General features: G+C 39.0%; 1 protein-coding gene across 4 annotated transcripts in view; it reads left to right on the top strand.

The window, feature by feature from the left end:
* Nucleotides 1-15,196, top strand: part of LOC110465029 (formin-like protein CG32138) — a 67,003-nt gene that overhangs the window by 21,185 nt on the left and 30,622 nt on the right. For all 4 annotated transcript variants that reach the window (XR_002464573.1, XM_021520592.1, XM_021520591.1 and 1 more), the window contains 4 exons: nt 7,831-7,910; nt 8,379-8,462; nt 12,838-13,033; nt 14,874-14,950. Coding sequence is in view for 3 of the 4 variants with exons in the window: in XM_021520592.1 (XP_021376267.1) it covers nt 7,831-7,910; nt 8,379-8,462; nt 12,838-13,033; nt 14,874-14,950 (437 nt within the window). In the remaining variant the exon portion in view is untranslated. The remainder of the gene's footprint in view (nt 1-7,830; nt 7,911-8,378; nt 8,463-12,837; nt 13,034-14,873; nt 14,951-15,196) is intronic.

A 15,196-nucleotide genomic window follows, 5' to 3' on the forward strand; every position in this document is an offset into this window, starting at 1 on the left:
TGGTGTATATAAAGCCTTCTCCTGCTAAGGAATGTTTTGGACATGTTTCATACGACCGATATAGAGGCAAGTCCAATATGACTGCTATACCACAGGGACAATATGACTGACATACCACAGGGACAATATGACTGACATACTACAGGGACATGTTATAAAACTGACATACCACAGGGACAATATGACTGACATACCACAGGGACAGACATACCACAGGGACAATATGACTGACATACTACAGGGACAATATGACTGACATACCACAGGGACGTGTTATATAACTGACATACCACAGGGACATGTTTATATGACTGTGACATACCACAGGTACATGTTTATATGACTGTGACATACCACAGGGACCTGTCTTATATGACTGACATACCACAGGGACGTGTTTATATGACTGACATACCACAGGGACATGTCTAATATGTCTGTGACATGGACATGTTTATATGACTGTGATATACCACAGGGACATGTTTATATGACTGACATACCACAGGGACATGTCTAATATGTCTGTGACATGGACATGTTTATATGACTGTGATATACCACAGGGACATGTTTATATGACTGACATACCACAGGGACATGTCTAATATGTCTGTGACATACCACCAGGACATGTCCCTGTGGTATGTCACAGACATATAAACATGTACCTGTGGTATGTCACAGTCATATAAACATGACCCTGTGGTATGTCAGTTATATAACACGTCCCTGTGGTATGTCAGTCATATTGTCCCTGTAGTATGACAGTCATATTGTCCCTGTAGTATGTCAGTCATTTTGTCCCTGTAGTATGTCAGTCATATTGTCCCTATAGTATGTCAGTCATATTGTCCCTGTAGTATGTAAGTCATATTGTCCCTGTAGTATGTCAGTCATTTTGTCCCTGTAGTATGTCAGTCATATTGTCCCTGTAGTATGTAAGTCATATTGTCCCTGTAGTATGTCAGTCATTTTGTCCCTGTAGTATGTCAGTCATATTGTCCCTGTAGTATGTAAGTCATATTGTCCCTGTAGTATGTCAGTCATTTTGTCCCTGTAGTATGTCAGTCATATTGTCCCTATAGTATGTCAGTCATATTGTCCCTGTAGTATGTCAGTCATATTGTCCCTATAGTATGTCAGTCATATTGTCCCTGTAGTATGTCAGTCATATTGTCTCTGTGGTATATCGGTCGCTGTCAGACATATAAACATGTCCCTGTGGTATGTCCCAGACATATAAGACATGTCCCTGTGGTATTTTACAGTCATATAAGACATGTACCTGTGGTATGTCACAGACATATAAGACATGTTCCTGTGGTATGTCACAGACATATAAGACATGTACCTGCGGTATGTCACAGTCATATAAACATGTCCCCGTGGTATGTCACAGACATCTAAGACATGTCCCTGTGGTATGTCACAGACATATAAACATGTCCCTGTGGTATGTCCCAGACATATAAGACATGTCCCTGTGGTATGTAACAGACATATAAACATGTCCCTGTGGTATGTCACAGTCATATAAGACATGTCCCTGTGGTATGTCACAGGCATAAAAACATGTCCCTGTGGTATGTCACAGTCATATAAGACATGTCCCTGTGGTATGTCACAGGCATAAAAACATGTCCCTGTGGTATGTCACAGGGACATGTTTTTATGTCTGTGACATACCACAGGGACATGTCTTATATGTCTGGGACATACCACAGGGACATGTCTTATATGACTGACATACCACAGGGACATGTTTATATGTCTGACATACAACAGGGACATGCTTATGTCTGTGACATACCACAGGGAAATATCTTATATGTCTGACATACCACAGGGACATGTGTGACATGACTGTGATATACCACAGGGACATGTTTATATGACTGACATACCACAGGGACATGTTTATATGACTAGGACATATCACAGGGACATGTTTATATGACTGTGACATATCACAGGGACATGTTTATATGACTGTGACATAACACAGGGACATGTCTTATATGACTGACATACCACAGGGACGTGTTTATATGACTGACATACCACAGGGACATGTTTATATGACTGTGACATACCACAGGGACATGTTTTTATGTCTGTGACATACCACAGGGACATGTCTTATATGACTAGCATACAACAGGGACATGTCTTATATGTCTGTGACATCCCACGGGGACATGTTTATATGACTGTGACATATCCCAGGGACGTGTTTATATGACTGTGACATACCATAGGGAAATGTTTTATATGACTGACATACCACAGGGACATGTCTTATATAACTGACATACCACAGGGACATGTTTATATGACTGTGACATACCAGGGACATGTTTATATGTCTGTGACATACCACAGGGACATGTTTATGTGACTGGGACATACCACAGGGACATGTTTTTATGTCTGTGACATACCACAGGGACATGTATTATATGTCTGTGACATACCACGGGGACATGTTTATATGACTGTGACATATCACAGGGACGTGTTTATATGACTGTGACATACCACAGGGACATGTTTATATGACTGTGACATACCACAGGGACATGTTTATTTGACCGTGACATACCACAGGGACATGTTTATATGACTGTGACATACCATAGGGAAATGTTTTATATGACTGACATACCACAGGGACATGTCTTATATAACTGACATACCACAGGGACATGTTTATATGTCTGACATACCACAGGGACATGCTTATGTCTGTGACATACCACAGGGACATATCTTATATGTCTGACATACCACAGGGACATGTGTGATATGACTGTGATATACCACAGGGACATGTTTATATGACTGTGACATACCACAGGGACATGTTTATATGACTGTGATATACCACAGCGACATGTTTATATGTCTGACATACCACAGGGACATGTTTATATGTCTGTTACATACCACAGGGACATTTTTATATGACTGTGATATACCACAGGGACATGTCTTATATGTCTGACATACCACAGGGACATGTCTTACATGACTGTGACATACCACAGGGACATGTCTTATATGACTGTGACATACGACAGGGACATGTTTATATGACTGACATACCACAGGGACATGTCTATATGACTGACATACCACAGGGACATGTTTTTATGAATGTAACATACCACAGGGATTCTGTGACATACCACGGGGACATGTTTATATGACTGTGACATACCACAGAGGACATGTTTATTTGACCGTGACATACCACAGGGACATGTTTATATGACTACATGTCTTATATGTCTGTGACATACCACAGGGACATTTCCGTTATGACTGTGACATCCAACAGGGACGTGTTTATATGACTGTGACATACAACAGGGACATATCTTATATGTCTGTGACATACCACAGGTACATCTCTTATATGACTGTGACATACGACAGGGACATGTTTATATGACTGTGATATACCACAGGGACATGTCTTATATGTCTGACATACCACAGGGACATGTGTGATATGACTGTGATATACCACAGGGACATGTTTATATGACTGTGACCTACCACAGGGACCTGTTTATCTGACTGTGACATACCACAGGGACATGTTTATTTGACCGTGACATACCACAGGGACATGTTTATATGACTCTGACATACCACAGGGACATTTTTATATGACTGTGATATACCACAGGGACTTGTTTATATGACTGACATACCACAGGGACATGTCTATATGACTGACATACCACAGGGACATGTTTCTATGACTGTGATATACCACAGCGACATGTTTATATGTCTGACATACCACAGGGACATGTTTATATGACTACATGTCTTATATGTCTGTGACATACCACAGGTACATCTCTTATATGACTGTGACATACCACAGGGACATGGTTATATGACTGACATACCACGGGGACATGTTTATATGACTGTGATATACCACAGCGACATGTTTATATGTCTGACATACCACAGGGACATGTTTATATGTCTGACATACCACAGGGACATGTTTATATGACTCTGACATACCACAGGGACATTTTTATATGACTGTGATATACCACAGGGACTTGTTTATATGACTGACATACCACAGGGACATGCTTATATGACTGACATACCACAGGGACATGTTTTTATGAATGTAACATACCACAGGGATTCTGTGACATACCACGGGGACATGTTTATATGACTGTGACATATCACAGGGAGATGTTTATATGACTGTGACATACCACAGGGAATGTTTATATGACTGTGACATACCACAGGGACATGCTTATATGACTGACATACCACAGGGACATGTTTAATACCACAGGGACATGTTTATATGACTGTGACATATCACAGGGAGATGTTTATATGACTGTGACATACCACAGGGACACCACAGGGACATGTTTATATGACTGTGACATATCACAGGGACATGTTTATATGACTGTGACATACGACAGGGACATGTTTATATGACTGTGATATACCACAGGGACATGTCTTATATGTCTGACATACCACAGGGACATGTCTTACATGACTGTGACATACCACAGGGACATGTCGTTTATATGACTGTGACATACCACAGGGACATGCTTATATGACTGACATACCACAGGGACATGTTTATATGACTGACATACCACGGGGACATGTTTATATGACTGTGACATACCACAGGGACATGTCTAATATGTCTGTGACATACCACAGGGACATGTTTATATGACTGTGACATCCCACAGGGACATGTTTATATGACTGTGACATACCATAGGGACATGTTTATATGACTGACATACCACAAGGACATGTTTATATGACTGACATACCACAGGGACATGTCTAATATGTCTGTGACATACCACAGGGACATGTTTATATGACTGACATACCACAAGGACATGTCTTATATGACTTGACATACCACAGGGATTCTGTTTATATGACTGACATACCACAGGGACATGTTTATATGACTGACATACCACAGGGACATGTTTTTATGACTGTAACATACCACAGGGATTCTGTTTCCTTCCACTGTATGTGTGTCACTTTCAAGCAATCACTGATCAAGTTAAGAGGATTTATTACCTCCATGTGTCCTGTTTGAAACTGAAAAAGTATTGTTGAAACTTTGCTGTCTACCACACCTATATATACATATATTGCTAGCTGCCTTATTTTCTGTGTTGATCCTGGCAATTTGTAGTTATTATTTAGCTTTAATCCTTAATATTCATAAAACCAACTTGTTTCGTTTCCAAAGCTGAAATGCATGACTTACAAGCTTTTACAAGTTGGCTTTTTTTTTGTCAAGCACACATTTATTTAAACATAGATTTTGTTGTCATATTATATGTTAGTATACATATTGTATTTACCATTGTTCTACCTGATGTTTTCATCAGACTTATACAGTGTTGATACCTCTTTCACTGGAACATGAATGTCAAAGTTATCAACTTGGTGATATCTTTTTGTTTGATGTTAAGAAAAAGAATTTCTGTATTCCTCAGGTTTTGTGACAGATACAGTTTGATATATATATATAGGTTGTTAAGATTTTTCCATATTGACAACTGAATCAAAATCAAAGTATTGATCAGGCTTTTTGAAATCTTTGTATATTTAAAAAAACAGCCCATCACTTTTTTTGTATGAGTTCTACAGTGACTATTATAGCTAAGTCATTTTCGAGGTAAGGTGTTCACGTCAGCTGTCTATCAGATATATACAAATATTGGTGGATATCCTAACTCATTCCTGTACAGATCTATCCCCTATAAACATATGATCAGGGTTAGACACTAACGTTATTGCTTGGTACGTAGTCCACAGGACTAGTTGAACAGATTATTTACTAGTCCTTCGTCAACGTAACTAGTCCAAGATTTCCTGATATGGGAACATTACGATCTTACGATCTACAGCACGAAACATCAAAAGCAATCGACTGTAGGGGACTTAAAATAACTATTGCCATAAAAATACGGTGAAGTTTTAGAAACATTTTCACAATTATCTTGCAATATATCTTATTTTAAGCAGTTTTCTAAATTTAAAAAAGGAATATTCTTTTTTATAATTCACAAGTCCAAAGGACCAGTTCGGTAATTAGGTGATTCACTAGTCCTTGCTGAAATCTACCAGTCCAGGACTAGCAGACTAGTGTTAGTGTCAACCCATGTTAAGTCTACTAGTCCAGGACTAGCGGACTAGTGTTAGTGTCGACCCCTGTTAAATCTACTAGTCCAGGACTAGCAGACTAGTGTTAGTGTCGACCCCTGTTAAATCTACTAGTCCAGGACTAGCAGACTAGTGTTAGTGTCGACCCCTGTTAAATCTACTAGTCCAGGACTAGCAGACTAGTGTTAGTGTCGACCCCTGTTAAATCTACTAGTCCAGGACTAGCAGACTAGTGTTAGTGTCGACCCCTGTTAAATCTACTAGTCCAGGACTAGCGGACTAGTGTTAGTGTCAACCCCTGTTAAATCTACTAGTCCAGGACTAGCGGACTAGTGTTAGTGTCAACCCCTGTTAAATCTACTAGTCCAGGACTAGCGGACTAGTGTTAGTGTCAACCCCTGTTAAATCTACTAGTCCAGGACTAGCGGACTAGTGTTAGTGTCAACCCCTGTTAAATCTACTAGTCCAGGACTAGCGGACTAGTGTTAGTGTCAACCCCTGTTAAATCTACTAGTCCAGGACTAGCGGACTAGTGTTAGTGTCAACCCCTGTTAAATCTACTAGTCCAGGACTAGCGGACTAGTGTTAGTGTCAACCCCTGTTAAATCTACTAGTCCAGGACTAGCAGACTAGTGTTAGTGTCAACCCCTGTTAAATCTACTAGTCCAGGACTAGCGGACTAGTGTTAGTGTCGACCCCTGTTAAATCTACTAGTCCAGGACTAGCAGACTAGTGTTAGTGTCAACCCCTGTTAAATCTACTAGTCCAGGAGTAGCGGACTAGTGTTAGTGTCGACCCCTGTTAAATCTACTAGTCCAGGAGTAGCGGACTAGTGTTAGTGTCAACCCCTGTTAAGTCTACTAGTCCAGGACTAGCAGACTAGTGTTAGTGTCAACCCCTGTTAAGTCTACTAGTCTAGGACTAGCAGACTAGTGTTAGTGTCAACCCCTGTTAAATCTACTAGTCCAGGACTAGCGGACTAGTGTTAGTGTCAACCCCTGAATTGTTTAACATTGATGATATATCCTAATGCTAACATAAACTACAGCCTTATTCTGGAACTGACTGTCAACATACAGACGAACTGGAAAATTCTGACCAGCAGCTAGTGGGGCTGGAGAAATATCGATACACTGTATATCTCAATTCTAGTACTATCAGCAGTAGGAACCGGTGATAAATGAAATGTTAAATCTTGCATTATCTGTCAGTTTAAAGACTTTAGAATATTTATATCTTCATTCTGGCACTATCTGCAATGTATAGCGACGGGAAAAATTTAGTTTGTTAATTCTAGTTCCAACTATCAGCAAGACACGAGAAATTTTGATAAATTATTTGTAGTTCTATTAGATGTGGCGAGGGGAAGAATATATTGATGTTCATTCTGATACTGACTAGCATTTAAGTAATCAGGTAAATACGCTTGTTTAGTACAGTTTGTAAGCAGTGGGGACAGGAAAAGTATTAATGTATTAACTTTGGTCTTATCTACGGGATACTGGTGAAATATTGATGCAATTTATTCTGGTACTGTCAGCAGTAGAGACAGGAAAATGTTAAATCACAATTGTTTGCGAATTTGACTGACACATGAGTTTGTGTTTGCAGAAGAGGAAGATGATGGGAGACAATACGTCCACACAGGTACTGCGGGACCTGGAGATATCACTGCGCACCAACCACATCGAGTGAGTCACAGTTCAAAAAGTCAACGACCAATACGGGTTAAAAATGCCCAATTGCTCAACCAATCTCAGTGGGAAATATGTTTACTTCCAAAACAGCTATAATTGAGATATTTTGCTCGTACATTACAAAGAACATTATTAATTTTGTTTAAAATATCGAAATCTATTTTTGAAGTATGCACAAAATCTTTATTTGAACACTTAACCCATCCAACCCTGAAATTTCATAATGAACTATTCCAAGCTTTGAATTGGAAGCGTTCAAATGTGTCTTCAGGGGTGAAGGAGTTAAAAGTTTTTGGTGTTAACATGACATTTCTTAATTTAAGGACATTACGTTAAAGATATTGTAGGATAAGAACAGGAGATGAAGAAGAGACATATATATGTAGAGAAGTTCATTTGGTTTCCATCTCAATAATATTTACAAATACTGTGACAGCATAATCATGTGTTTGTATCTTACAGATGGGTGCGAGAGTTTCTCAATGAAGACAACCAAGGTTTGGATGTACTGGTAGATTATCTGTCCTTCACACAGGTCATGATGAGGTGAGTAGCTCCTGACACATTGTGGGGCAAGAGTTGCCAGGTGGTTAAAGCGTCTGACAGTCTATTTTCACTAGCCCTCCACTGCATGTCATGGGTTTGAGGCATACATGGGGCATGTTCCATATACTTGCTACAGGTCAGTGGCTTCTCTTCGGGCATTCCAGTTTTCTTTCACTAACACCTGGCAAATCCTTAACCCTTCCACCCCTATGCAACTTTAGAACACTCTACCATTCATTGATCTGGATGAGTCCATTATGATCTACAGTGGTGAAAGGGTTAAATGACCATAGCAGTTAATAGGACATAAAACACCTACAAACGAAACCCTGACACTTTATATTAGCCTTGAGGAATAGTCATTTCCCCCACAAGGAATGTTAAAATACACACACAGACAGACCCTTCTCTTCCCCAATAAGTTATTTTTCAAACACTATCTTAGACACCTTCCACTAATTCACAAGGTCTGCGTCAGTCTGTCTGTCCGAAAACCTTCCTCTTCTCCACAAGGTCTGCGTCAGTCTGTCTGTCTGTCCGAAGACCTTCCTCTTCTCTACAAGGTCTGCGTCAGTCTGTCTGTCTGTTTGTCTGAATACCTTCCACTTCTTCAAAAGGTCTGCCTCAGTCTGTCTGTCTGTCTGAATACCTTTCACTTCTTCAAAAGGTCTGCCTCAGTCTGTCTGTCTGTCTGAATACCTTTCACTTCTTCAAAAGGTCTGTCTCAGTCTGTCTGTCTGTCTGAATACCTTTCACTTCTTCAAAAGGTCTGTTTCAATCAGTCTGCCTGTCTTAGAAACCTTCCTCTTCCCCACACAAGCTGTGTCTATCAGAGTCTGTCCAACAGACCTTCCTTATGTCCACATATATAGTCTGTTTCAGTCAATCTATCACAGGCTTGAGAGACCTTTCTCTTCCCCACAATGTCACTGTCTATCACAGTCTGAGAGACCTTTATCTTCCCCACAATGTCCCTATCTATCACAGTCTGAGAGACCTTTCTCTTCCCCACAATATCCCTGTCTATCACAGTCTGAGAGACCTTTCTCTCCCCCACAATGTCCCTATTTATCACAGTCTGAGAGACCTTTCTCTTCCCCACAATGTCTCTGTCTATCACAGTCTGAGAGACCTTTCTCTTCCCCACAATGTCCCTATTTATCACAGTCTAAGAGATCTTTCTCTTCCCCAAAATGTCCCTGTCTATCACAGTCTGAGAGACCTTTTTCTTCCCCAAAATGTCCCTGTCTATCACAGTCTGAGAGACCTTTCTCTTCCCCACAATGTCTCTGTCTATCACAGTCTGAGAGACCTTTCTCTTCTCCACAATGTCCCTGTCTATCACAGGCTTGAGAGACTTTTCTCTTCTCCACAATGTCCCTGTCTATCACAGTCTGAGAGACCTTTCTCTTCCCCACAATGTCTCTGTCTATCACAGTCTGAGAGACTTTTCTCTTCTCCACAATGTCCCTATCTATCACAGTCTGAGAGACCTTTCTCTTCCCCACAATGTCCCTATCTATCACAGTCTGAGAGACCTTTCTCTTCCCCACAATGTCCCTATTTATCACAGTCTGAGAGACCTTTCTCTTCCCCACAATGTCCCTGTCTATCACATTCTGAGAGACCTTTCTCTTCTCCACAATGTCTCTGTCTGTCACAGTCTGAGAGACCTTTCTCTTCTCCACAATGTCTCTGTCTATCAGTCTGAGAGACCTTTCTCTTCCCCACAATGTCCCTGTCTATCATAGTCTGAGAGACCTTTCTCGTCTCCACAATGTCCCTGTCTGTCCCAGTCTGAGAGACCTTTCTTTTCTCCACAATGTCCCTGTCTATCACCGTCTGAGAGACCTTTCTCTCCTCCACAATGTCTCTGTCTATCACAGTCTGAGCGACCTTTCTCTTCTCCACAGTGTCTCTGTCTATCAGTCTGAGAGGCCTTTCTCTTCTCCACAATTTCCCTGTCTGTCACAGTCTAAGAGACCTTTCTCTTCTCCACCATGTCCCTGTCTATCACAGGCTGAGACCCCTATCTCTTCCCCACAATGTCCCTGTCTGTCACAGTCTAAGAGACCTTTCTCTTCTCCACAATGTCCCTGTCTATCACAGTCTGAGACCCCTATCTCTTCCCCACAATGTCCCTGTCTATCACAGTCTGAGAGACCTATCTCTTCCCCACAATGTCCCTGTCTGTCACAGTCTGAGGGACCTTTCTCTTCTCCACAATGTCTCTGTCTCACAGTCTGAGAGTCCTTTCTCTTCCCCACAATGTCCCTATCTATCACAGTCTGAGGGACCTTTCTCTTCTCCACAATGTCTCTGTCTCACAGTCTGAGAGACCTTACTCTTCCCCACAATGTGCCTGTCTATCACAGGCTTGAGAGACCTATCTTTTCCCCACAATGTCCCTGTCTATCACAGTCGGAGAGACCTTTCTCTTCCCCACAATTTCCCTGTCTATCACAGGCTGAGACCCCTATCTCTTCCCCACAATGTCCCTGTCTATCACAGTCTGAGAGACCTTTCTCTTCTCCACAATGTCTCTGTCTCACAGTCTGAGAGACCTTTCTCTTCCCCACAATGTCCCTGTCTATCACAGGCTTGAGAGACCTATCTCTTCCCCACAATGTCCCTGTCTATCACAGTCTGAGAGACCTTTATCTTCCCCACAATGTCCCTTTCTATCACAGTCTGAGAGACCTTTATCTTCTCCACAATGTCCCTGTCTATCACAGTCTGAGAGACCTTTATCTTCCCCACAATGTCACTTTCTATCACAGTCTGAGAGACCTTTATCTTCTCCACAATGTCCCTGTCTATCACAGTCTGAGAGACCTTTCTCTTCCCCACAATGTCCCTATCTATCACAGTCTGAGAGACCTTTCTCTACCCCACAATGTCCCTGTCTATCACAGTCTGAGAGACCTATCTCTTCCCCAAAATGTCCCTGTCTATCACAGTCTGAGAGACCTTTCTCTTCCCTACAATATCTCTGTCTATCACAGTCTGAGAGACCTTTCTCTTCCCCACAATGTCTCTGTCTATCACAGTCTGAGAGACCTATCTCTTCCCGCAAGTCATTTTTGTCAATCAGCATTTTGTTTATAAGAGACCTTCCTCTTTCCCACAAGTTCTGGGTCAATCACAACCTGTCTGCAGTCGAACCTTCCTGATTGGATTTGATACGAGGAAATTGAAACTTGTCGACTGTGTGTTCAAAGATAAGAGCTTGCTTTTCACGTCTATATTTAATTCACAAATAAGGAAGTCATCCTTCAATTGTTTCATAGAAAAATGTTTTTGACTAATAAATTGAAAAAAAAAAGAATTAGCCACATAACTACGTCGGTGTATCACAAACGAAAGGATAATAGAGTCCAGTCTAGGTTGTTAAATAGGGAAAGCAGAATTTCAAAAAATATGTATTTTTTCTGACATTTTGTACAAAAATATTACTCACAAGTAATAAGTTTATCGTATTCCTTTGGTAAATTTATCTGATGTGTTGACTTGAGAAATGCTGTATAAATATTTGTCACCCTTCTAATTTGTAACACTCTTTCTGATTGGATATCTTGCCGGGGTCTATAGATCTATAGACCCCGCTCTGCCGGGGTCTATAAAATTAGCATGTGTGAGGGGGAGATAACTCAAACCAGAATCTCTCTTCGTGACAACAAATATGGTGTCCGACACACACAAGCGTTCGAGGTTTGCCAATCATTCAGAGGATGAAATACCCTACAAGCAATCTAAAACGAAAGCAAATTCAACAAAAGGCAATGAGGGAGCCGCTAGGGTGCTAATTACTAAGATAGTTGTGTATTGTGACTATTGTCTGAAATATTGCCGAAAAGCCAAAAGGTGTCAGGTAGGGGCTTTTTGAGTAGCTGTCAAGTTCAACAGGTTAGGCACAACAGCGCATATGGGTAATAATCCTGTATTTGGGTAACAGTTACCCATTTGAGTAACAATTTTATTACTGAGATGGGGAATAACGTGAGAAAAAACCCCCACATGCAGTTCTTTTAAACACCTGGAGCAAATAAGGGTGGCATTCTTTCAACATAATAATCCCTATATGCGCCGTTGTGCCCCACCTGTTAAATTCAAACTCACAAAATGACTTAAAATTTGGCAGAAAAACAGTTATTAAAGATTGTCAGGGTGACAAATTCGCTATCTCTGGGTTAGGAGGGGTCTAAGGGCTCATAGACCCCTTTTGTTTTCATAGACCGCTCGCCTATGGCTCGGGGTCTATAAAAACCAGACATGATCTATGAGCCCGTAGACCCTTCCTAACCCAGAAATAACTAATAATATCTCCATCCTATACAATACAAAGATAACAGAGTGTATGGCTGGCCTGTTATAGGAGGGAACAGCTGATGACCAAGGAGAAGAGTGCCAGTCTGGATGGCCTCTCCAAGAGTCCTGTTCGTCGACTCAAGCGGTCCAACACTATTGGCTCTCCTCGGGGGATGTTAAAGTCGTCCAAACTGAACATGGGTGAGGCTCGCGATGACGTCCACGTGTGTATCATGTGTCTACGCGCCATCATGAACCATCAGGTACTATACAAACGACAACTTACACCTTATTTCTGTTAAATACCCGAAGTGCTTTAGTAGTTTCAATTGTGTTTGGAGGAAGTATGAAATTAGATAATGAACAATTCAGTGATCATGAAATTAAATAATGAACAATTTAGTGATCATGAAATTAAAGAATGAACAATTCAGTGATCATGAAATTAAATAAGAAACAATTTAGTGATCATGAAATTAAATAATGAACAATTCAGTGATCATTAAATTAAATAAGGAACAATTCAGTGATCATGAAATTAAATAATGAACAATTCAGTGATCATTAAATTAAATAAGGAACAATTCAGTGATCATGAAATTAAATAATGAACAATTTAGTGATCATGAAATTAAATAATGAACAATTTAGTGATCATTAAATTAAATAAGGAACAATTCAGTGATCATGAAATTAAATAATGAACAATTTAGTGATCATGAAATTAAATAAGGAACAATTCAGTGATCATGAAATTAAATAATGAACAATTTAGTGATCATGAAATTAAATAAGGAACAATTCAGTGATCATGAAATTAAATAATGAACAATTTAGTGATCATGAAATTAAATAAGGAACAATTCAGTGATCATGAAATTAAATAATGAACAATTTAGTGATCATGAAATTAAATAAGGAACAATTCAGTGATCATGAAATTAAATAATGAACAATTTAGTGATCATGAAATTAAATAAGGAACAATTCAGTGATCATGAAATTAAATAATGAACAATTTAGTGATCATGAAATTAAATAATGAACAATTCAGTGATCATGAAATTAAATAAGGAACAATTTAGTGATCATGAAATTAAATAATGAACAATTTAGTGATCATTAAATTAAATAAGGAACAATTCAGTGATCATGAAATTAAATAATGAACAATTTAGTGATCATTAAATTAAATAAGGAACAATTCAGTGATCATGAAATTAAATAATGAACAATTTAGTGATCATTAAATTAAATAAGGAACAATTCAGTGATCATGAAATTAAATAATAAACAATTCAGTGATCATGAAATTCAATAAGAAACAATTTAGTGATCATTAAATTAAATAATGAAAAATTTAGTAATCATGAAATTAGATAAGGAACAATTTAGTGATCATGAAATTAAATAATGAACAATTTAGTGATCATGAAATTCAATAAGAAACAATTCAGTGATCATGAAATTCAATAAGAAACAATTCAGTGATCATGAAATTAAATAATGAAAAATTTAGTAATCATGAAATTAGATAAGGAACAATTTAGTGATCATGAAATTAAATAATGAACAATTTAGTGATCATGAAATTCAATAAGAAACAATTCAGTGATCATGAAATTCAATAAGAAACAATTCAGTGATCATGAAATTAAATAATGAAAAATTTAGTAATCATGAAATTAGATAAGGAACAATTTAGTGATCATGAAATTAAATAATGAACAATTTAGTGATCATGAAATACCTCCAAGAGGTGCTTACATTAGATTATCCAAAATGAATTAGTTAAAATTGGTCAAAACATCATAACTTACTTTCATTGTGTCGATATTCTGAAAACCAAATGATGTTTGACTCTAGTTTAATGCAAAAGGCACTAATATATGTTCTTTGCTTTAAGTTTACAGCAACTATTCCCAGAAAATTGTGTTCACTAGATTCTTTGAAATCTGGTCTACCTCCTGAATTGATTGCCTTTTTTTACATTCTGAAAGTGAAAAACATATGTTCTGCAATTTTGTGAAAACTAATTTGTTCATGAAATATGATTTTTGAAGTAAAATAGAATGATCTTACACCATTCTTTTCCCTTTACAGTATGGATTCAACCTGGTGATTGCCCATAAACATGCCATCAACTGTATAGCACTAAGTCTAAATCACCGAAGTCTCAGGTGTGTATTACAAAACCATCAACTTTATAGCTCTAAGTCTAAATCACCGAAGTCTCAGGTTTGTATTACAAAACCATTAACTGTATAGCTATAAGTCTAAATCACCGAAGTCTCAGGTGTGTATTACAAAACCATCAACTGTATAGCACTAAGTCTAAATCACCGAAGTCTCAGGTGTGTATTACAAAACCATCAACTGTATAGCACTATAAGTCTGAATCACCAAAGTTTCAGGTTCGTATAACT

The sequence above is a fragment of the Mizuhopecten yessoensis genome, unplaced genomic scaffold (assembly GCF_002113885.1).
Source record: "Mizuhopecten yessoensis strain PY_sf001 unplaced genomic scaffold, ASM211388v2 scaffold11047, whole genome shotgun sequence".
Classification (NCBI taxonomy): domain Eukaryota; kingdom Metazoa; phylum Mollusca; class Bivalvia; order Pectinida; family Pectinidae; genus Mizuhopecten; species Mizuhopecten yessoensis.